At 39.7% G+C, this 26,029-nt stretch overlaps 1 protein-coding gene across 1 annotated transcript in view; it reads left to right on the top strand.

Annotated features, from left to right (window-relative positions):
* Window positions 1-381: 381 nt before the first annotated feature.
* Window positions 382-26,029, top strand: part of LOC124553199 (zinc finger protein 721-like) — a 177,449-nt gene continuing 151,801 nt past the window's right edge. The window contains exon 1 of the mRNA XM_047127094.1: window positions 382-512. Coding sequence (XP_046983050.1) covers window positions 459-512 — 54 coding nt within the window. The 5' untranslated portion in view covers window positions 382-458. The remainder of the gene's footprint in view (window positions 513-26,029) is intronic.

Here is a 26,029-nt window from a genome sequence, read left to right as displayed (position 1 = left end):
ATATGAACGACATTCACTCTAATAACACGCAGTTAAAAGCACCAAAAAATGCTGTATTCGTTCTCTATTGAAATGTGCAAACGCAAGTGTAACAGCTCGTCGAAATTTTAGATAGTTCTCCTGCCTAAAGTGGGAAACATTCTAAGTCTTCTGATTACACTCTATGCAGCATCCCAACAATTGTCATATGCATACAGTATTTCCATAACACTGATACTTTACGATCGTATTTCTTGTTTAGCTTTAATTTGAATATGCATATTTTCAAATGCTTTGTTCGACCTTCCTTCACCGCATAATTTAAATTTCTTTTTTATATAATTAAAGTACTTCGCTTGCTCTTGTAGTGCAGCTCCTCCGATCAATATCATCTGTAAGGATCTTTGATTCTGCTCACGAAAGTTTGATTGTTTCTTATCAAGTACCGTAGTGTTTACAAGTAGTATTTCTTAAGGAAAATGGATTCGAATGGAAATGAAAAACATTCGTCAGAAAATAGTAACGTCACTGAGGTAAGATATGTCAGGAGAGAGTGTAATTACGCCAGAATTGGTAGTCTTCGTTAACTGGCAGTCAGACGAAATTGTGTTCTGTCTTAATAATTGGAAGTTAAGATGGAGGAGGACGTCTTACGTATTGACAGATGCCTTGGCAACTTGCAGCGTCTTCACTGCTTACGCAGCACAGCTGACATGTTAACATCGCGTAGCTACGTAACGTGAACATCGAGAGTTACGGAATATCCTGTTTTGTATTTTAATCATATAATTTGATTACAGATATTTCAGTCGTGCGGAACCATTTATTCACGTAGATTTAAATGTTTCTAATGTCAGCTAGTGTTTCTTAAACGTAAAGAGGAATAGTAAAAAAATGCAATTGTTGACGTCTGTGGTTACTGACAAAAATAATTTGACGCAATGTTATTTGTGACACTCTTTTCAACAGTTTTATCTTCGACTTTATGACTGCGCCCTCCAATACACATACATACAAAAATTTGTCGCTAATATCAGCTAGTACGAATACCGATATAGTTCGAGATAGGTTGTCTGTTACTGATGTCATGCTTTGTATTCATACAATATGCTGATTTTAATTAGATCGAAATTTTCCCTTGCTTTTTTGGGTAGTAAATGATAGTATGTAATAGTAGTAATACCATATGTCGAGTAAATTAAAAGGTAACCGGTAAGCTAATGTATTATTTAATCCTCCAGAACTTAGCGTAAATTTAAGCAGCCTATTAAGAGCCGACAAAGCTTCCAGATTTGCGAAGTGTTGTGATGGTAATTGAGGAGCTGCTTAGCTAAATTTTACGCCGCCAAACTGAAGACTCGCGAAAACCTTTGCACCTCACATGCATTATTCTTTCATATGTGCATTTGTCATGTAGAGTAATCTTCAGTTTCAGATTGTTTATGACTCATTTAACATAAGAACATGCATAGATTTTATCAGTATAGCCAACATATTATTAATTCTTAATATTAAATCGTACATAAATACACAATTACTTAATTATGATCACATTGGGCAGATAAAGGAATTCTTATAATGTATAAAATGAACTAGATCATAGGAAATGGTGCTGCTTTTTCATAAACAATTTGACTGGCATCCTTAGGGTTTGTTTAGAACCGTTGTTATAGGGGACCCACTTACACTTTAGATTACTATGTAAACGTGGCTACCGCTTGTTACTTTTTGATAATAAGTTTTGTGGAAAACTAGAGGTTACAGGTTCTGCTAGTATACTGGTTACTTTGTTTTGATTGAGTGGCCTTTATTTATTCCCATTTCTCTAAGTTATGTACAGTCTGTGCATTTGTCATATATGCCATGTCAAGTTGCTCAAATGACTTAAAATATTTAGCCGATGTAGTGTTGTATACATTTATTTCTAGGTGTATATATAAGACTTAAGTTATTAGATACTTGTTAACTAACAGATATACAAAAGCATATGGTTCATAGCATAATTTATATTTATCCGCAGTTTTATATTCAGGTCTTCATATTATTTTCATACACTATTCTACAGAGATGACTATAACACATACACGTGTGTGTGTGTGTGTGTGTGTGTGTGTGTGTGTGTGTGTGTGTGTGTGGAGGGGGGGGGGTATACTTTTAAGAGAAATATGCTGTAGATAATGAGACAGTAGCCAATAATGACAGTGAATCAGCCTAGGTACCACAATGGGTGCAGAATTTGAAGTGATGAACCACAATAATAGGGAGTTTTAATGGAAATATGTTTTCCCTATTGGTATGGTAGATGTCATGCCAAAGCTCAGCAACTGAAAGGGTGGGGACAATTACAACCTTTCCAACTTTTATGTAAAAAGAGTATAGAAAAAATAAGCCATCTACTGTGCTACCCTGTAAACTGCATATTTTAGAAAAGTGCCTTTCCTCGGCTGTTTGAAGTTGATGGTAACTATACTTGTGCCTAAAAAGGGAGATGGGCATCACCAGAATGTAGACCCATCACGGTTAGTTCCATCATCTAAAATAATTGAAGTGGTAGTTAGAAAGCAGCTAAATGATTTTTCTCATGAGTTGCCTCTTAAATCAGGCCCGATATGGATACTTGTCCAGTCGGAAAAAATGATCCTGACAGAGTCCAACGAAAAAGTCAGGTTTTCTTTATGTTATAGGAGGAGTGCCTCAGGGATTATTGTTCGAGCAGTTTTTTTAATGATCTGTCTAAGCTGCTACCTTTTGAAGTGCTAATGGATGCAGATGAGATACCACATTTATCACTTCCCATAATGACACAAATGTGGAAATAGTAACGTTTTGCTGGTTTTGGGCAAGTGAATTAAAAGTAAACAATAGTTAAAATTGAGAGTATAATGTTCTTGAGGGATAATGACTGCCATGGCAAAAGCTTGTCAAATTACTGGGTATCCACCTCAAAACCAAACTGAATTGGAACACAAACACGGCTAATTTATGCAACAAAACTGTACTGTGTGTTGTACCTACTCAGGAAATTAAAATCCTATGTTAGTGCTAAACAGATAATCCTTGTCTGTTTCGCCTTTTCCCAGACATGCAACTGTTATGGTGTCTTTCTTTGGCAGAAAAAAGCTATTTGTTGTATGTATGGTTAAGAGCATACACTAATGCAAAATGTGTTTCATACAGAACAAAATTATGACTTTCACAAGTCGATACATGTGTTGCATCTTTATGCACACCATGAACAATAGGTGTAAACATGATAGTCGATTAAATATTGACTCTTGTGGAACTAGGAATAGGAACTCTTTGAATATTCCCTGGACTAGACTTACAAAACTACTTTTTTCATATATGAAAATCTCTCTTTAAGCAACAACCCAGTGGGACAAGGCATTTAAAACTAATAAGTTCAGAAGCTGTGGAATACTATCTGAAAGAAAGAGCTTTCCGCACTGTAGATGAATTTATAAATAGTGATGCAAACGATCTCTTAATTTAATTATAATCATACAGCTTACATCATTTTACCATTCTTAAGGGTGTGTGTGTGTGTGTAGAATCACTTTGTATTGTTTAACTAAATTTAGCCTGTCTACAAAATGTTTAACTGAAGTGTATTTATACAATTGCGTATTGAACAATACAACATGAATTTCCATAGTCATTATATATAACAGCTTGGAAGCTGTCTCATGGGCCAATAAAAAAATGATTTTCTGGTTGGTATGTACTTCATGTCATATATCTACATCTACATTTATACTCCGGAAGCCACCCAACAGTGTGTGGTGGAGCGCACTTTACATGCCACTGTCATTACCTCCCTTTCCTGTTCCAGTCGCGTATGGTTTGCGGAAAGAACAAGTGCCAGAAAGCCTCCATGCGCACTCGAATCTCTCTAATTTTACATTTGTGATCTCCTCGGGAGATATAAGTAGGGGGAAGCAATATATTCGATACCTCATCCAGAATAACACCCTCTCGAAACCTGGACAGCAAGCTACATCGCGATGCATCTCTGTAATGCTATCACACTTACCAAATAACCCTATGATGAAACGCGCTGCTCTTCTTTGGATCTTCTCTCTCTCCTCTGTCAACCCGACTTGGTACGGATCCCACACTGATGAGCAATACTCAAGTATAGGTCGGACGAGTGTTTTGTAAGCCACCTCCTTTGTTGATGGACCACATTTTCTAAGGACTCTCCCAATGAATCCCAACCTGGCACCCACCTTACCAACAATTAATTTTATATGATCATTCCACTTCAAATAATTCCGTACGCATACTCCCAGATATTTTACAGAAGTAACTGCTACCAGTGTTTGTTCCGTTATCATATAATCATACAATAAAGGGTCCTTCTTTCTATGTATTCGCAGTACATTACATTTATCTATGTTAAGGGTCAGTTGCCACTCCCTGCACCAAGTGCCTATCCGCTGCAGATCTTCCTGCATTTTGCTGCAATTTTCTAATGCTGCAACTTCTCTATATACTACAGCACCATCCGCGAAAACCCACACGGAACTTCCAACACTGTCTACTAGGTCATATATATATATATATATATATATATATATATATATATATATATATATATATATATATATATAGTGAAAAACAATGGTCCCATAACACTCCCTTGTGGCACGCCAGAGGTTACTTTAACGTCTGTAGACGTCTCTCCATTGAGAACAACATGTTGTGTTCTGTTTGCTAGAAACTCTTCATTCCAGCCACACAGCTGGTCTGATATTCCGTAGGCTCTTACTTTGTTTATCAGGCGACAGTGCGAAACTGTATCGAATGCCTTCCGTAAGTCAAGATAAATGCCATCTACCTGGGAGCCTGTATCTAATATTTTCTGGGTCTCATGAACGAATAAAGTGAGTTGGGTCTCACACGATCGCTGTTTCTGGAATCCATGTTGATCCCTACAGAGTAGATTTTGGGTTTCCAGAAACGACATGATACGCGAGCAAAAAACATGTTCTAAAATTCTACAACAGATCGATGTCAGAGATATAGACCTATAGTGTTGCACATCTGCTCGACGACCCTTCGTGAAAACTGGAACTGCGTGTGCTCTTTTCCAATCATTTGGAACCTTCCGTTCCTCTAGAGTCTAGAGACTTGCAGTACACAGCTGTTAGAAGGGGGGGCAAGTTCTTTTGCGCACTCTGTGTAGGATCGAATTGGTATCCCATCAGGTCCAGTGGACTTTCCTCTGTTGAGTGATTTCGATTGCTTTTCTATTCCTTGGACACTTACTTCGATGTCAGCCACTTTTTCGTTTGTGCGAGGGTTTAGAGAAGAAACTGCAGTGTGGTCTTCCTCTGTGAAACAGCTTTGGAACAAGGTTTTTAATGTTTCAGCTTTACACATGTCATCCTCTGTTTCAATGCCATTATCATCCCAGAGTGTCTGGATATGCTGTTTCGATCCACTTAACATAAGACCAGAACTTCCTAGGATTTTCTGTCAAGTCGGTACATAGAATTTTACTTTCGAATTTACTGAACGCTTCATGCATAGGCCTCCTAACGCTAAGTTTGACATCGTTTAGCTTCTGTTTGTCTGAGAGGTTTTGGCTGCGTTTAAATTTGCAGTGAAGCTCTCTCTGCTTTTGCAGTAGTTTTCTAACTTTGTTGTTGTTGAACCATGGTGGGTTTTTCCCGTCCCTCACAGTTTTACTCAGCACGTATCTGTCTAAAACGCATTTTACGATTGCCTTGAACTTTTTCATAAACACTCAACATTGTCAGTGTCGGAACAGAAATTTTTGTTTTGATGTGTTAGGTAGTCTGAAATCTGCCTCCTATTACTCTTGCTCAACAGATAAACCTTCCTCCCTTTTTTTTATATTCCTATTTGCTTCCATATTCAGGGATGCTGCAACAGCCTTATGATCACTGATTCCCTGTTCTGCACATACAGAGTCGAAAAGTTCGGGTCTGTTTGTTATCAGTAGGTCCAAGATGTTATCTCCATGAGTCGGTTCTCTGTTTAATTGCTCAAGGTAATTTTCGGATAGTGCACTCAGTATAATGTCACTTGATGTCTGTCCCTACCACCTGTCCTAAACATCTGAGTGTCCCAGTCTGTATCTGGTAAATTGAAATCTCCACCTAAAAGACTATAACATGCTGAGGAAATTTATGTGAAATGTATTCCAGATTTTCTCTCGGTTGTTCTGCCACTAATGCTGCTGAGTCAGGAGGTCGGTAAAAGGAGCCAATTATTAACCTAGTTCGGTTGTTGAGTGTAACCTCCACCCATAATAATTCACAGGAACTATCCACTTCTATTTCACTACAGGATAAACTACTACTAACAGCGACAAACACGCCACCACCGGTTGCATGCAATCTATCCTTTCTAAACATCATCTGTGCCTTTGTAAAAATTTTGGCAGAATTTATCTCTGGCTTCAGCCAGCTTTCCGTACCTATAACGATTTCAGCTTCGGTGCTTTCTATCAGCGCTTGAAGTTTCGGTACTTTACCAACGCAGCTTCGACAGTTTACAGTTACAATCCGATTGCTGCTTTGTCCCTGCATGTCCTGACTTTGCCCTGCACCCTTTGAGGCCATTGCCATTTCTGTACTTGCCTGAGGCCATCTAACCTAAAAAACTGCCCAGTCCACGCCACACAACCCCTGCTACCCGTGTAGCCGCCTGCTGTGTGTAGTGGACTCCTGACCTATCCAGCGGAAGCCGAAACCCCACCACCCTATGGCGCAAGTCGAGGAATCTGCAGCCCACACAGTCGCAGAACTGTCTCAGCCTCTGATTCAAACCTTCCACTCGGCTCTGTACCAAAGGTCCGTAGTCAGTCCTGTCGACGATGCTGCAGATGGTGAGCTCTGCTTTCATCCCGCTAGCGAGATTGGCAGTCTTCACCAAATCAGATAGCCGCCAGAAGCCAGAGAGGATTTCCTCCGATCCATAGCAACACACATCATTGGTGCCGACATGAGCAACCACCTGCAGATGGGTGCACCCTGTACCCTTCATGGCATCCGGAAGGATCCTTTCCACATCTGGAATGACTTCCCCCAGTATGCACACGGAGTGCACATTGGTTTTCTTCCCCTCCCTTGGAATCATATCCCTAAGGGGTCCCATTATGTGCCTGACGTTGGAGCTCCCAACTACCAGTAAGCCCACCCTCTGCGACCACCCGGATCTTGCAGACTGAGGGGCAACCTCTGGAACAGGACAAGCAGCCATGTCCGGCCGAAGATCAGTATCAGCCGGAGACAGAGCCTGAAACCGGTTCATCACACAAACTGGAGAGGCCTTCCGTTCAGCCCTCCGGAATGTCTTTCGCCCCCCTGCCACACCTCGAGATGACCTCCCACTCTACCATGGGTGAAGGGTCAGCCTCAATGTGGGCAGTATCCCGGGCAGCCACAGTATTAGTCCAGTCGGGGGATGCGTGGGATGAGCTGGCTGTCGCCGACAAACCCCCATTCGGACCCCCACAGTGATGCCCATTGGCAACAGCCTCAAGCTGTGTGACCAAAGCCAACACTGCCTGAAGCTGGGAGCGAAGGGATGCCAACTCAGCCCGCACCCGAACACAGCAGTCGCAGTCCCTATCCGTGCTAAATACTGTTGTGCAAAGAATGTCTGAACTAATCTACAGAGAGCGCAAACAATTCGACACAAAATTTAAACGGTTATTAAAATAGACGACTGCCTAGTAAATGCAGTAATGCTGTTACTTGCGCACTGCTGACACTGCTTGGTGGCAGAAGGCTAACTGTATAGTGGACATCTGCATTTTTTCTGCTACTGTATTGTTTGTTATTAACAAAATTGTTGTTCCGTATTTGTACACAGAAGGAAATCTCAGTATTTTTAAAATTTATGTATTTCCATCCATGTACATATACAGAACAACAGTTTCATAAATAAATGGTGGTACATTATTAGAAAAGGCTTAAGTGCACTTGTGGTGTCGGTGGCTATTTTGCTCTTTGTTTCTGGTGCCAATTCGGTATTGTTGATTGAAGCCAATCAGGTGACAGTATGTTGTAGCCAGTGAGAATCACTCAATCTTGTGATCTCCATTGTCACAAATAAATTGGCTGTTTTTTTTCCGAATAAGTCTTGATTTCCCCAGTTGTAGTTAGGGTGGGATGTACAATTTAAATTTCTGAGAGTGAAACGAGCAGCATTAATATTTGTAATTTTGCTTCTGACAAATATTTGGCTGATTTTTTTTTTTTTTTTTTTACGAATTAGTAATGATCTGTAATGTTGTGGTCAGATTAGCAAGTAATAGAACAGCTTAAATTACTGTGAGTGAAAGGAGCAGTAATGAAAATTATAATTTTGGTTGTCACTTATATTTGACTTCGTTTTTCTGAATACGTTAAGATTTCTGAGGTTGAGCTTAGGTTGAGAGCTAATAGTACATATTAAATTGCTACAAAAGAAAAAAAAATCATCTAACTTCATTTACATAGCAAAGGAGATTATGAATTCATTGTACTGACACCCCATTATTGATTGTGGGAACTGTTACCGATAGCAATGCACAAGGAAAAACCTTGGACGCTTAAGAACAGACGAGCAGAAGAATTCCTGCGAAGTGTTAGGAGCCTGGTTTGGAATAAAGACATCCCACAAAAAGGTAAAGAAGTCACATAGAAAAGTTACTACATCCCACTATTGACATATGCATCTGAAACATGTGTAATGAAGAAAAGAGATGTAAGCAGATTACAAGCATGTGAAATGAAGCGCCTGAGAAGTAGGCTAGGAGTAAGAAGAAGAGACAGGATGAGGAATGAAAGGGTAAGAGAAACAGCAAACTGGAAGCCTTGCAGAGCAGGATAGAAACACCAAGGCTAAGATGGTACGGGCACTTAAAGAGAAAGGAAAACGAGAGGATTCCTGAGCAGATACGTGGAATGGAGATGCAAAGGAAATGACCGAGAGGAAGACCGAGGGATAAATGGTTGAAAGATTCGGAGGAGTGTGCTGAAAGAAGAGTCGAGGACTGGACCAGAATGAACACAGAAAGTTGGTGGGGAAACAGGATTAGATGGAGAGGCTTCTGTCCCAAACACACCCAGCTTGGGGCTGGAAGCTATTGAAGATGATGCTGATTATATATTTAATGAACAAAGGCTTGCTTTGTGTTTTGTTATCTTCCCGTACCTATAATGTGATTGCTTCCTTCTGAATTACAAGAATATCATTTACTTTTTGCTTTCCCCTCTGAACACTTACTTGTTTGAGGTAGTAGATGAAAACAGTATCTGAGTGGTATAGTGTAGCTGTTACAGGCCTAATATACATATATAGAGTGATGTAGAGGTAATTATAAATATCAGTTTGAGCAGATTAGTACTGGCTATAATTTATTGTTAGTAGACGAGGTGCTACCCAAAATATCCGAGAATTTAATTGTATAAATCAGGGAACTATATTTATGGTCTAATGTCCTCTTCCACCTTCATAGTAGTCATTTCGGGCTTGTATGCAACAATGCCAATGTTTCCAGAATGAGATTTTCACTCTGCAGCAGAGTGTGCACTGATATGAAACTTCCTGGCAGATTAAAACTGTGTGCCCGACCAGTACTCGAGATCGGGACCTTTGCCTTTTGCGGGCAAGTGCTCTACCACTGAGCTACCGAAGTACGACTCACGCCCGGTCCTCACAGAGGAGGAGACGAGATACTGGCAGAAGTAGAGCTGTGAGGACCGGGAGTGAGTCGTGCTTCGGTAGCTCAGTGGTAGAGCACTTGCCCGCGAAAGGCAAAGGTCCCGAGTTTGAGTCTCGGCTTGGCACACAATTTTAATATGCCAGGAAGCTTTAATTCCAATGTTGTTCGCATTTTTGGAAGCACTCCTGTGAGTCTGTAGGGTGAAGTCTGTTCAGGACCCACTGCGATTCCACCTGGATGTCTACAGTTACGTAAAAACGTCGCCCTTTCAATGTGATTTTCATCCTGGGAACTGGTAGAAGTTGCATGGGATAAGGTCTGGCAGTTAGGAGGGGTGAGGGACTGTTGCTGTGGTGTTTTTAGCCAGAAGTTCCTCCACAATTAGCAAAGTGTGTGCGGGTGCGTTTTCATGGTTCACCTACCTCTCTCTCTTTTTTTTCTCCCCCCCCCCCCCCCCCTCCCCTCCAAATCCCTGGCCATTTGTGCTGAATTCCCTCAGTTGTCTCAAAACCTAGCAGTAAAACTGCTTGTTGACAGTCTGACCAGATTCGTTGAGATGTGCCGTACAACAGCTGAAGTCTGTTACAAACATTATGAATTTTCTTCCTTTGGTCTTTGTGAATCGCATCCCGGACTTTTGTGATCATTTCTGATGTGCATGCTAACGGCCGACCAGGATGTTTGTCATCTTCCACAGATTCTTGGCTTTCCTTGAAGAACATGAACCACTTAAATATTCTTGCTTGACTCAGTGCACTCTCACCAAATGCCTCTGGTGGTGGGTTTCACCTGCTGCAGTTTTCTTTAATTTGAAACAGAATTTGATGCAAATGCATTACTCCTTTATTTTATACATTCCACAACTCGCAGCATTGGAACGTATCCTGGCATGCACCACGACAACTCACAACTGCACGAGCCAAAGGTGATGCAACTTTGTGCCACAGTACCTAATATATGTACCTTGAGACATCTAGTGGCGAAATGTTGTAAGTTCGCGGATATCTTGTGTAACACCTCGTAGATTACCACAGTAGGTAGCAGTGGCTGATTTTGGCTGTTATTATATAACTTCATTCATTCCACATCCCTGAAAACTCTCCCCTCTGATGGGATTAATGAAACATGATGTGTGCTTGAAAGAATAAATGTATGAATATTTTTAACACAGATTGAAAAAAGACAAAAATATTCTTTTCTTGCATATTTCATAGTTACACAGGCCAACAGTCGCTTTGGTAGGTATATCATTCTTGATAACATAACAGTTGTGTGTTCAGTATGAGAGTTCTACGTTAGTTTGTTGTCGAGTGTAGTTCCTGAATTTTTTCGTTCAGTTTCTTTACATTGTCAGTCATGAACCATAAACTTTTCAGATGTTGGGGCGTCTTGCGTGACTCGATGATATAGATAGCTATACCGTAGGTACAGTCACAGTGTAGGGTTATCTGTAGAGTTGCCAAACTAATCTGTGGTTCCTGAAGAGTGGCAGCAGCCTTTTTGAATAGTTGCAAGGATATCTGTCTGGACGACTGACTGATCTGTGATTTTAACCATCGTAGCTTTGCTATGTTGATACTGCAGACGGCTGAAAGCGAGGGAAACTACCGCTGTTAGATTTCCTGGGGACATGCAACTCAACTGAATGAGTAAAATAGTACCTCATTTGTAGCTCTCAATGGGGTCAACTCGGGAGCATGTAGTTATCAAACAAAATAAAAGTGGTGCTCTATGGGTTAGAGTGTGGAGTTTTAGATCCCTTCATTGGACACGTTGACTAGAGAATTTTAAAAGGGAAATGGATAGGTTGAAACTAGGTAACGTCTTGTGGGAATTGTGAAGTGCGGTGGCAGAAAGAGCAGGGTTTTGGGTCAGATCAGTACAGGGTTATCAACACAAAATCAGATAGGGGTAACACAGGGGCAGGTCTAGTAATCAATAAGAAGAGAGGAATGTGGTTAAGCTACTTTGAACAGCATAGTGAATGCACTATAGTAGCCAAAATAGACAAGAAGCCAACACTCACGATACTAGTACAAGTTTATGTGGCTTGTACCTCCACAAATGGTGCTGAGATTGAAAGAATGTACGATGAGGTAAAAGAAATTATTGAAACAGTTAAGGGAGATGAAAATTTAATTGTGACAGAGAACTGGCATTTGATAGCAGGAAAAGAATGAGAAGGAAAAATGAATGAAGGAGGAAGTTGCCTGGTAGAATTTTGCGAGCACAGAAAGAAAATTAGAGTTCAGGGAGAAAAAATAAAAACTTTGAGATTGTTGGTGACATTGCAGTTCTGTCAGAGACAGCAAAGGCCTTGGAAGAGCAGTTGAATGGAATGGATAGTGTCGTGAAAAGAGGTTATAAGATGAATGTTAATGAAATTCAAACAGTGGTATTGGCCATTAAATCAGCCAGTGTGGAGAGAATTAAATTGAGAAACAGGACACTGAAAGTAGAAGATGAGTTGTAGTGCTTGGGCATCAAAATAACTGATGATGGGCGAATTACAAGGGATATAAAATGTAGATTGACAATGGCAAGAAAAATGTTTCTGAAGAAGAGAAATTTGTTAGCATCGAATATAGATTTAAGTGTTAGGAATTTTTTCCTGAATGTATTTGTCTGCAATGTCACCTTGTATGGAAGTGAAACATGGACAATATACAGGTCAAACAAGTGGAGAATGAAGCTTTTGAGACCGTATGCTATAGAAGAATGCTGGTGACATTAACATAACTTTTCTGTAAAAATAGTCCTTCCAGTGTGAAATTTAAGTGGTGCTTTCTTCTTCAAACCTTTCATTACTTCAGCTTGCTCCTACCCATCATACAAACAGTAATCACACTCTCATAGATATATTTGCAACAAAATGGTCATACAGAGTAATTTGTACCTATTAAATATATGCATGTGGCATGTCTGTGCATGTTATAATTTTTATGCTGCACTTGCTAGAATGACACAGAAAGAAACCCCAACTGACTGCATACTGAGACTTTGAACACATTAATTTATCGGATCTTGCAACAGATGTCCAAATAGTAGTTTGAGGGATATCTTCCATTTCCCTCTCAGACAAAAATGAAAAAATTCATGGATCTGCTAACAAAGTTACCCAACTATGTGACAAGTATGCTCCCCTAAAGACCAGAAAAGTAAGAAGGAAATCTTCACCTTGGCTAACTGAAGAACTAAAACAGCTCATGAATATCAGACACACTGCATATTGGCCATACAAACTGCACCCCAGGCCTGAAAATCATATTGCTTACAAGTGTAAGTGGACCATAGTCAGTCAAGCTGTGAGACATGGAAAACTCGGGCATGCCCGTACATTAACTGACAATAAAAACAAATCGCCTCTCCTATGGAAAAACCTACATGCTCCTGTTACACAGGGGGATTCACAAAGATATGCAAATATTTTAGTATGTTGTTCTAGAAGTAAAACTTCCGAAAAAAGTTCATATAAACATAATGTGCAAATGTTTGGTTACGGAGTTGTGGCTAATAAAAGATTTTGCCTGAAATTTAGCAACTTTGCAAATATGAAGCCATCACAAAACTGTATGAGGTTCAAGTAAAGCATGATTTACATTTATTTTGTCTTCTACATTCTTAATGGAAAGTAAACAGTTTACTTGTATAATAATCATTGCTTCTCTGCATGTTCTGGAAAGCTACAGCAGATACACGTCTGGGACACGTTTTATTTGTTTCACCAGGCAAATAACAACAAAATAAATGGAAATCATGCTTTACTTTAACCTCGTACAGTTTTACTATGGCTTCATATTAGTGAAGTTGCTAAATTTCAGACAAAATCTTTCATTTGCCGTAACTCCATAACTAAACATTTCCGGACCTACATTTAAATGAACTTTTTTCTTTGGTTTTATTTTTAGAATAACATATTAAAATATTTGCATATCTTTGTGAACCCCCCTGTATAGGCATGCTGCAGCTGATCTGGCTGTCCCAACTGAAGAACTGAACTGGTACTTCACATTACCTACAATTACAATTGAATCACAAATCAGAGAGAGACTCATTAATGAGTTCATGTGGGTAAACAACAGTGGCCATGAAAAATTCTAACACCTGTTACTTGCAGTACTGTCAAAAAAGCCATCATCCGCAACAGATCAGCATCTAATGGACATGATAGCATCACAGTCCAAATGATGAAGCTTATTATTGACCCACTGCTCCCTACTATCACACTCCCTAACCACACGTGTTTTCCCTGAGGCCAGGAGACGGGGAATAGTTATGCCACCACCTAAAAAGGACATTGCCACAGAATCCTCTGAGTGCAGACCTATTTGTATTCTTTCTTAGAATATATAGTCCACAACAGATAACAAACTGCATAACCACGTACAACCTACTAGACAAATACCAATCAGATTTCTGTAAACATTGGAGCGTAACTTCTGCTTCAACGAAGATAACATATGACCTGAAACTTGCGATTGATGCTAGAGAGGTGGCTTTAGTAAAGCGTCTGACACTGTGGACTTAGATATTTTACTTGTCAAACTTCACAGCCTAAATTTCTCACCAAGTGCACTGCAGTGGTTTTGCTCGAACCTGACATCTTAGCAGCAGTGTTTCATGTCCTGCACCTTAAAATCACTATGGAGGCCGATAGTATCAAGTGTTCCCAAGGGTTGGGATTAGAGTTATAGACTCTTTTCATTGTATGTCAGTAACATGTCATCAGTTTTGTCCTATTGCAAATCCAGATGTATGCTGATGATCTCCAGTTGTACCTAAGTGCAAAATCAATAAACCTGAAGACAGCTATCAAGAATCTCAGTACTGGGCTGCTTGCTTCACCAAATTGGGCACAGGATAAAGGGTTAAAGTTAAATCGATCTCAAGTTAAATCCTTCTAAAACCCAAGGAGTACAGGTTGGTCATTCTAGGCTCATTAGCTTAAATTATCGGGAACCCCTACCATCTTTAACCCTAAATGGGACCAATTACAACTTCTCCCTCTCGGCGAAGAGTCTAAGAGTAAAAATAGATGAAAATCTAAATTAGACTGAGCATGTAACCATGATGTTCAACAAGGCATCAGCATCTCTGCATGCCCTACAAAAATATAAAAAGCTCTTCCTTCTCGACCTGAAAAAATTTGTATAAATGGTTGTACTTCCAATTACTGATTGCAGTGATGTTATCCTGCAAGGACTTTTTCAGGAAAGCCCACAGTGCCTGAATTGGTTATGAATGCCTGTGTTCATTATATCTGTGGTGTTTGAGTTTTTGGTTGTATTTCACAATCGTGTGCACACTACCCTGGCAGTGTGCAGACAAGTGCAGAGATTTCCGTACCCTCTTGTCTTCTCTACTGTCTTATCGATGTAGACTCTCCCCTGCGTCTCTCCTCATTCTTAACACTCTTTTCTGAACAACATAAGGGAAACATCTATTCCCATTAGAGCGAAATCCTTTCTCTTCCATTCCATCATTCAGCCACTTTCTCAGAGTCCTAACAGCAGTAGGAACCAGACTATGCAATACACCCCCCCCCCCCCCCCCCCCCCCCGGTCCCGTGTTATATTAGAGAACTGAATAAAATGTCCAGTGTCAGGAGACAGTTACCAACAAGGGTTTCCACAGGTTCTGGAAATCAGGGAAATTGGGGAATATCAGGGAATTTCAATGTGTGGGAAATCAGAAAAATATCAGGGAAATTAAATAATAATAATAATAATAATAATAATAATTGGAAAAATTTCGCTTTTGTCTCAGTAGATGAAATGGTTTGTTTACTGAGATTTCATGCATTATCACTGGTTGGGTGCTGCTGAGCACATGCACCATTTCCTTACTCCCTCATTATTATTATTATTATTGTTGTCATTATTATTACTATTATTGGCAGCAGCAGTAGCACTAGTGCAAGTACTGCCTGTATTAAGTTTAATAGTTCATAGTCAGTATTTACTTTCTCAGATTGTCACTATAGACACTCAAATCATTTAAATACTATTTGTCATGTTAAAATTGCAATTTCTTAGGTAACTATGATGTAAAAAAAAAGTACTGTGTATGTGAAACCTTGGTCCAGTGTAAGAGAGGAACTGATGGCCCAAAATAAAATAAAATAAAATAAATAAGTACAATACTGCTCACTTCCTTTTATACTGGTGGGTCCAATGCTTGTGACATCTAGTGGCCAGTTTTTCTTACACGGGGTGTCTACATACTCTTAATCAGATATTGTACAAAGTAGCAATGTTTGTGTTTGTGTGTCTGAAAGCTAGCAAGTTTTCAGTTTTGTATGTGTATCTATCAAAACTCGTGCCTCAACAATTTGATGAATTGTTACCTTTGCTCCTAATTAATATTTTACCAAGACCATAACATTGTCTCTTATTACCTATATTCTTGAGTAGTCACTCAGTGCAAAACTCAGCCAGTCAATATTTTAACAAATAAAATGTTTTGCATATCTGTATCTGCATGACGTTTCAGTGTTACACGTGGACTAGGCACATAATGAGAACACAAACTGCTGCAGGTTAGTTACTTGCCAAAGAGAATTAGATACAAAACTAGTTGTAATCGGTAGGTAAACTATAAGGGGTTTCTGATTTTTGGTTGATGAAAAATATTCAGGAAATAGACATGCATGTGTGACAGATGAAAGTGCTGAGAACATAGGAGAACAGAATTGCTTTAAGTGGGAAACTGTTTCTGTTGCATTGTGTAGGTGCTAATTAACTTCAGAAATAATGTTCCTGTATATATGAAATTACTTTTTAATATTTCTGTGGTTTGGCATACACATGTTGCTTTTTCTACATTTTTAGCTGCAAGATTTGTATGTCATTAATGCTTGTTATTAGTACTTATCTGTGTAAAATTTTTAGTTTATCAGTTAAAATGCTTTTCAACCCATGTTTCTGTGTCTAAAGTTAATTGTAAACAAATCACATATTTGTTTAAAGGTCCACGGACATGACATATTAAATAACGTATGTTTCATGGACAAAAAAATTACTGTTACTACCATGTGCTACAACTGGAAACAATGTTTTTACATTTATATGTTTGCTTTGAATTGTGATTTAGTAGTCTCAAAATGTTCATAATTTGAATAGTCTGATTTAGGTACAAGATATGCATCAAAAAATTTGTGTATGAGTTTACCATAAACATAGAACAACTGACAGTAATAACAGTATTCTGAAAAAAATAAAATTTTGTAACAAATAATAAAAAAAATCAAATGCCAAGTTATTCCTTGTTCAAATTATAATTTAATTATCCATGAATTATTCTTTCAAATAGTAGCATTTCATTCACAGAATCTGCTGCATCCTTATTTATAGATTATCTGACTTCATATCAAGTATGTTTTTACCCTCCCCATGAACCGAGGACCTTGCCGTTGGTGGGGAGGCTTGCGTGCCTCAGCGATACAGATGGCCGTACTGTAGGTGCAACCACAACGGAGGGGTATCTGTTGAGAGGCCAGGTTCCTGAAGAGGGGCAACAGCCTTTTCAGTAGTTGCAGGGACAACAATCTGGATGATTGACTGATCTGGCCCTGTAACACTAACCAAAACAGCCTTGCTGTGCTGGTACTGCGAACAGCTGAAAGCAAGGGGAAGCTACAGCCGTAATTTTTCCCGAGGGCATGCAGCTTTACTGTATGGTTAAATGATGATGGCGTCCTCTTGGGTAAAATGTTCCAAAGGTGAAATAGTCCCCCATTCGGATCTCCAGGTGGGGACTACTCAAGAGGACGTCATTATCAGGAGAAAGAAAACTGGCGTTCTACGGATCGGAGTGTGGAATGTCAGATCCCTTAATTGGGCAGGTAGGTTAGAAAATTTAAAAAGGGAAATGGATAGGTTAAAGTTAGATATAGTGGGAATTAGTGAAGTTCGGTAGCAGGAGGAACAAGATTTTTGGTCAGGCGAATACAGGGTTATAAATACAAAATCAAATGGGGGTAATGCAGGAGTAGGTTTAATAAGGAATAAAAAAATAGGAGTGCAGGTAAGCTACTACAAACAGCATGGTGAACGCATTATTGTGGCGAAGATAGACACGAAGCCCACGCCTACTACAGTAGTACAAGTTTATATGCCAACTAGCTCTGCAGATGACGAAGAAATTGATGAAATGTATGATGAGACAAAAGAAATTATTCAGGTAGTGAAGGGAGACGAAAATTTAATAGTCATGGGTGACTGGAATTCGAGAGTAGGAAGAGGGAGAGAAGGAAACATAGTAGGTGAATATGGATTGGGGCTAAGAAATGAAAGAGGAAGCCGCCTGGTAGAATTTTGCGCAGAGCATAACTTAATCATAGCTAACACAAGGTTCAAGAATAATGAAAGAAGGTTGTATACATGGAAGAATCCTGGGGATACTAGAAGGTATCAGATAGATTATATAATGGTAAGACAGAGATTTAGGAACCAGGTTTTAAATTGTAAGACATTTCCAGGGGCAGATGTGGACTCTGACCACAATCTATTGGTTATGAACTGTAGATTAAAACTGAAGAAACTGCAAAAAGGTGGGAATTTAAGGAGATGGTGCCTGGACAAATTGACTAAACCAGAGGCTGTACAGAGTTTCAGGGAGAGCATAAGGGAACAATTGACAGGAATGGGGGAAAGAAGTACAGTAGAAGAAGAGTATGTAGCTCTGAGGGATGAAGTAGTGAAGGCACCAGAGCATCAAGTAGGTAAAAAGACGAGGGACGAGGGCTAGTAGAAATCCTTGGGTAACAGAAGATAGATTGAATTTAATTGATGAAAGGAGAAAATGTAGAAATGCAGTAAATGAAACAGGCAAAAAGGAATACAGACGTCTCAAAAATAAGATCAACAAGAACTGCAAAATGGCTAAGCAGGGATGGCTACAAGACAGATTTAAGGATTTAGAGGCTTATCTCACTAGGGGTAAGATAGATACTGCCTACAGGAAAATTAGAGAGACCTTTGGAGTAGAGAGAACGACTTGTATGAATATCAAGAGCTGAGATGGAAACCCAGTTCTAAGCAAAGAAGGGAAAGCAGAAAGATGGAAGGAGTATATAGAGGGTCTATACAAGGGCGATGTACTTGAGGACAATATTATGGAAATGGAAGAGGATGTAGATGAAGATGAAATGGTAGATATGATACTGCGTGAAGAGTTTGATGGAGCACTGAAAGACCTGAGTCGAAACAAGGCCCCGGGAGTAGACAACATTCCATTAGAACTACTGACTACCTTGGGAGAGCCAGTCCTGACAAAACTCTACCATCTGGCGAGCAAGATGTATGAGACAGGCGAAATACCCTCAGACTTCAAGAAGAATATAATAATTCCAATCCCAAAGAAAGCAGATGTTGACAGATGTGAAAATTACCGAACTATCAGTTTAATAAGTCACAGCTGCAAACTACTAACATGAATTCTTTACAGATGAATGGAAAAACTGATAGAAGCCAACCTTGGGGAAGATTAGTTTGGATTTCGTAGAAATATTGGAACACATGAGGCAATACTGACCCTACGACTTATCTTAGAAGAAAGATTAAGGAAAGGCAAACCTACGTTTCTAGCATTTGTAGACTTAGAGAAAGCTTTTGACAATGTTGACTGGAATACTCTCCTTCAGATTCTAAAGGTGGCAGGGGTAAAATACAAGGAGCGAAAGGCTATTTACAATTTGTACAGAAACGAGATGGCAGTTATAAGAGTCGAGGGGCATGAAAGGGAAGCAGTGGTTGGGAAGGGAGTGAGACGGGGTTGTAGCCTCTCCCCGATGTTATTCAATCTGTATATTGAGCAAGCAGTAAAGGAAACAAAAGAAAAATTCAGAGTAGGTATTAAAATCCATGGAGAAGAAATAAAAACTTTGAGGTTCACCAATGACATTGTAATTCTGTCAGAGACAGCAAAGGACTTGTAAGAGCAGTTGAATGGAATGGACAGTGTCGTGAAAGTAGGATATAAGATGAACATCAACTAAATCAAAACGATGATAATGGAATGTAGTCTAATTAAGTTGGGCGATGCTGAGGGAACTAGATTAGGAAATGAGACACTTAAAGTAGTAGATGTGTCTTGCTATTTGGGGAGCAAAATAACTGATGATGGTCCAAGTAGAGAGGATATAAAATGTAGACTGGCAAAGGCAAGGAAAGCGTTTCTGAAGAAGAGAAATTTGTTAGCATCGAATATAGATTTAAGAGTCTGGAAGTCATTTCTGAAAGTATTTGTATGGAGTGTAGCCATGTATGGAAGTGAAACGTGGGCGATAAATAGTTTGGACAAGAAGAGAATAGAAGCTTTCGAAATGTGGTGCTACAGAAGAATGCTGAAGATTAGATGGGTAGATCACATAACTAATGAGGAGGTATTGAATAGAATTGGAGAGAAGAGGAGTTTGTGGCACAACTTGACAAGAAGAAGGGACTGGTTAGTAGGTCATGTTCTGAGGCATCAAGGGATCACAAATTTAGCATCGGAGGGCAGCGTGGAGGGTAAAAATCGTAGAGGGAGACCCAAGAGGTGAATACACTAAGGAGATTCAGAAGGATGTAAGTTGCATGGGAGATGAAGAGGCTTGCACAGGATAGGGTAGCATGGAGAGCTGCATCAAACCAGTCTCAGGACTGAAGACTACAACAACAACAAGAACAACAACATGTTTTTACCTACAATTTTTTACATATTTTCATCTGCATGTACTGTTTAGTGTGGAGTCGGTGCCATGTAATCTCATTCGGTATGTGGGAAGTATAAAAGTCTTTTTATTTCTTGTGTTTTGTGTGTGTGTGATTGTTCTCAAATAATTGGTCTCTTTGTGCAAGAACATTATAATTTTGTAAGTTTACAGGGAGTGAACAGTTGTATTTGTAGTTTCTGAAATAAGTCTACTCAAACTCTGTCCAAACAGGCCTCGAAGGCCCCGTGCTACTGCTCTCCTGGCCATTGTCAGCTTTCATGGCAGGAGCAGCTATTTCTTAATTGAGTAGCTTCTGAATTAGCCTCAAAAATGGCTGAGTGCACCCTGCTTGCCAGCAGTCCACAGCAGACCCGCACAGTCTCCCATCTGAGTGCTAGCCGAGTCCGACAGTGTTTAACTTTGGAGATCTGTGGGGGGAACCGGTGTTACCACTGTGGCGAGGCCGCTACCTTCTGAAATAAAGGGCAACGAGATTATTATGTCTCTGACAATTCTCTTCTGCAGGTGGCCATGTAACAGCAAGTTCCCAGTCATTGTTATAGTTTTATTTTACACGCAGCCTGTTTAGGGGAAAAAAAAGTACTCCATATTTCGACAGGTGTTAGCGTGCGTGAAAATGAGAAAAAAATATCCGAGTACATGTGGGCTCTAAAATGCATATTTTAAGACAGGGCCGTAAAGAAACTCAGCACGTGGGTGGCACTTCGGCATGCGGGCGACTGCGTCTCGTCTGTGTTCACGTTTCCCCCACTGTCACATTATACTTTCTGAGCAGGAACTGCAAGTGCATTGCTTAGATGGCAGAACAGTTGAGCACAGAACACAGACCGGTTTGCGTGTGGCTCGGTTTCATATTACTTAAGCTTTGTAGCAGGGTGAGTGGTGGTGTTCTGTTACACCAGTGATATTGTGCAAGTCATTTTGTTCTGTGTAAAATTCTTTCATTTCAGTTGAGATACAGAAAAAGAGGCACATATTAATCACAGTAGCATACCATTAAAAGTGGAATAAATTATCATAACTACATGTGAAAGGAAAGAAATTATTACCTAGCACTTCTCTACCGACAGTGCCGTGGCTACAATTCTCAGCATAATATATCAAAAACAAAACAAAATTTTCATTGTTGTCTAATTACTTTTGGTTCGCTGAAGACATAATAAAGTTGAAATCTGGTACAAATTGTCGGCACACTGACGTACACGGGCAGTTTATCAGATTGTCATCACCGAGACTACCACGTAATCGTGACATAAGTTGATCCAAATGTGCATATAACTTTTGCAGCCTCATTATGGATATGCGAAAACTCTTCCCGAGGAGAACCTTCGTAAAACTCCTTTACAGTTTTAATGTAATTGTATTTGTCCTTTAGTTGGGAATTACACTGTAGATCCATTTGAAAATGAATGTGGGTGCTCTCAGCTGATGCGAGAAATGGTCTTGAAAACATCTCAAAAACAGATGTGGGGTTGGCTGTGTCCTGAAAATGATTTGAAAACTGTTCCTATATTTCTTACAACATCAAAATGAATTGTTCAAAACGTGCATTTTCTTTAACATCAGAGAGCTAAGGGAAATGGGCCATGTTCTTTTCTATAAGTTGTCCATTTCACAATGTTAATTTTTGTTTTAAATGCATCTACCTTTCTTATTAAATCAGATATTAAATGCTTCTCACCTTGCAATGTCTTATTGAGGGCATTCAAGTGAGGAGTCAAGTCAAGTAAAAATGCGAAGTCTGCAATCCATTCTAGATCTTCTAATGTTAGTTGCTTTTTTCTTTTCTTTCATAAAGTGAACAGTAGCAGTCTTAACTCGAAAAATTTTTCCAGGCTTGGCCCTTGGCTTAACCAATGTACGTCATTGTAGTAAAGCATCTCTCCCTACTGTTCCTGCAGTTCTCTCAAAAACTGCTGAAACAGACAATTTAATAACCCATGTGACTTTGGGTAATTTACTATTTGTACTGCTATTTCATGATGTGATCCATCCCTGTAAATTTAGCACAAAGCGATTCTTGATGAATGAAAGAATAAATTATGTACAAATTGCCTGTTGATCATTGCAGTTTTTTGCGCAACAATACTAGGAGTCCATTTTGTGCTCCTCACACTACTCCGTCGGTGGTAACCGAGACCAACGTGAACATGCTGGCATTGTCAGTTAACTGCCTGTAGACATCTGCTGCCCTGACAACTATGTGACAAATTATTCTTTGTCGTGACAAGCTAATTTTGGAAAACTTGTTTACTTCTACTGGCATGAAGAGTTCTGCTGCTTCAACAATGCACTCTTTAATGAACGCGCCATCAATGAAAGTTTTATTACGTATGGCTACTTTGAGTGTTATTTTGTAGCTCGCTTTTAATGATGGGCTGCTACAGTTGGTTGCTTGCTGAGAATAATAAACAATAGAATGGACTGTAAACATATTAGATTTCTAAAAGCATTTATGTACAAATACAAACAGCACAAAAACAATGATTTTCATGGGTTACTCACACTGAGGTCGATTCCCTGTGGAACACTACACTTGTTTTATCTTTCATCCCCAACTAAATCTTGAAATTCCTTGTGCCCATGTGGTGTAATGTCACTTGGTAGCTTATCTGCCGTGCTTGGTGATTATACGACTTCTTAATAGACACTGAGAATTTTCATTCTCCACTTTGAAAAACTACTGTGATTCCCTCTCATTTTTAAATGGTCACATCAGTGCATCATTATACTGTCTCGTTTTGAGTGTATGTGCCATTCGAACAAACACTGTCCCTTTACACTTCCGTTAAACCACAAGCAAAATGCTAGAAATACGAGTGCTGGCACTTCAAAAAATACTGGACATATGCCGGAAGAGACAGTGGCGCATCGCACTACTACTCGAAATGTTATGCCGTACCGTGTGCTTCCGAGAACGACTGAGCAGACCCGAGTGACGGGCCGAACCTCGGCACACCCACGGGACACACGTGCTGCACGCGTGAAGTTTGGCACACCGTGGTTGGTCCCGCCTTAAGAGGTGCGAGCATTTGCTCATCTTCCTTGCTGTGAAACGATGCATTTTCTACAGCAAGTTTTTTGCTATTACGAATGACCTACAGAATGCAGTAAACAAATGAGAACACATTATTCTGTTACTCTTAAACAGGAGAGCTTATAATGTTGATCTACTTTTGCTATTACGTATGACCTGCACTAGCGGTCATCACTAAAAGATGTATACATTCATAGTAAGGCGTGTTTAGAGAATCACTCACACCAATAAAATCTTCTTGGTTTACAAGCCATATCATTTCGAATAAAACACTTGAGCTTTCAATAGCCGTCTCTGACATCGGCATCAGGAGTTGAAACCACTGATTGTTGGGGCTGGCATGGTGTTCTGCTTATGTAGATGTAATTTCAGTGTCTGGAACCATTCAGAGAGGGTCAGGGTGGTGGACGTGCAGAAGGCATGTCGGGCAGGTCCTAGCAGCTCTGTCCTGCCACAGGACCGAGTCACTTCATATGGGGCAAACGGCCGGCACCAAATTTGAAACTGCCGCTCCCGCGTCTGACGAAGTTTGAGCCTACATCTTTGCTTTCAGTCGATGTCCAGAGCCCGCCCCCGTTCCTCGCTAATTGTGCACAACTGGTGCCTGTGAAAATTGTTGCCGTTCATTCTAATTTTAGCTGCTTCTCTGAAAACAGGTTCCCAGTATAGTGGTGATTGAGCCACTTGGAGGTGCCCAAATTGCCTTCCACGTGTGAACCACTCTGGCCCTCTCCAGGGGGTGCCAGATACTGCCATTACATCTATATAGGCAGAACACTGCCAACTCTGGCAGTCGGTGATTTCAACTCCCGATGACAATGGCAGAGACAACTATTGAAAGCTCGAATGTTTTATTTGAAATGATGCGGCTTGCGAACCGGGAAGATTTTATCCTTTGAAACGTTCTGAGGACAGAAGCACTCGCATTTCGGAATCTCCAGGTCGATCGTGGATGTACTGGCAGGCATCGAAGATGTGTTCCTGTACTGTCTATTGATCATTAATGTGGTTCGCGTACGCCAAAGATTTCCAGTGTCCTCACAGCTAAAAATCCGAGCGATTAAGATCAGAGGAAAGATCTGGCCAATATATTGGATCTGACCGACCAATCTGCGGCCCTGTAAATATCTTTGCGAGGTGTTCTCGGATATTTTTGAGAACACAGGCTGGTGCTCCATCGTGCAGGAAATGTCTCCAGCCGTTGTTCTCTAGCAGGACAAGGACATCGTTTGATAGAAACTGATGATACCTTTCACCAGTCAACCTGTTTGGTAGTTATTGTAAGGTCGTATTAGTCTGCTGCCAAGTGCTCATAGCTCATAAGGTATGTTCACTGGACATTTTTGTCACGTTTTGCTCTTCTCAAAATATGGAATACTATTTGATTAACACACGGTATGTGATGAAAGAAAAGTGTGTTCTAATTGTAATACATATGCTAACATAGAGATAGATAGAAATGTGTGTATACACAAACAGTTTTAAAAGGGATCATTACAATTTGAAATATTTTATTAATAAGTGTTTCAGTTTATTCTTTAAGATATTTAAATAATTGTCGCAAAACTGTACGTGGACTGTGGTGTGCGACCTGTTTCACTGCTTGTAATCCGGAAAAAAAAATTTCCATTCCTGTTTGTTGTAGTTATGTACATTACTGTTCACTACATTATGTTTGGTTTTAGTTTCGCAAGCTGTACACTATATTATGTTTGGATTTAATTTCACAAACATGATTGCCTGCAGGGTGCTTATAGGGTGGTAGATGGTAAGTGTTTTATATTTTCTGAAAACATTTCTACAAGGAACTCTCTGGTTTACATTGGGTATCACTCATACTCCCTATTTTTCATTTTTTTAAATTTTTTTATTCTTTATGTAGTCTCAAAAGACTGTCTGAATAGACTGCTGTTGCCCATCCCAAATCTCAATCCATACTCCAGATGTGGATTTGTTGACTCAAAATATAGTTGTCTTGAGATACTTTGTTCAGGAATACTGAGACATGCTTCAGTAAATGCATATTTCTACTGCCTTTCCGACAAATATGATTTATATATGCATTTCGTGACAGATATTTGTCCACAATTATTCCCTAAGAATCAAGCACTTGATCTAGTATTAATCCACTACTTGAAGATTGTTGCCGGAGCAGAACCAGTTATCTGTGACAAATATTATTACTGCTGCTTTTAGTGGTTCCATGCACACTGACAGCGACACCTGTAGTTGTGGACATTTCACTGCCAGGCTCGTGGAGCCTTGCAACAATTCTTTCTCAGTTGAAAGTCCAAGTGAATGTTTTATAATTTTGTACTCTTAAGTTCTTTATTTGTATTGTGTTTCAAATGAGTTTCGTATACAATATTGATGCATTTATCTCTGAAGTGTAAAAGAGAAATTCAAAGACTATTTTGTGATACAATCGTGTGTTTTTTTGTGAGGATGTGAAGTGAGTAGGTATTTGATCTGGAATGTCTACTCCTTGTTTTCCTTTCTTTATATTCAGCAATGACTAATGGTTTAAAATTGTTCAGTTGCAGATCAGTCTTTACTTGATGGAACAGTATGTAACGTGTTTATACAGAGTGAGTCATGTAAGATGTAATAC

The sequence above is a fragment of the Schistocerca americana genome, chromosome 11 (genome assembly GCF_021461395.2).
Source record: "Schistocerca americana isolate TAMUIC-IGC-003095 chromosome 11, iqSchAmer2.1, whole genome shotgun sequence".
Taxonomy (NCBI): Eukaryota; Metazoa; Arthropoda; class Insecta; order Orthoptera; family Acrididae; genus Schistocerca; species Schistocerca americana.
The sequence above is the reverse complement of the archived record's forward strand: the minus strand, read 5'-3'. Positions and strand labels throughout refer to the sequence as shown.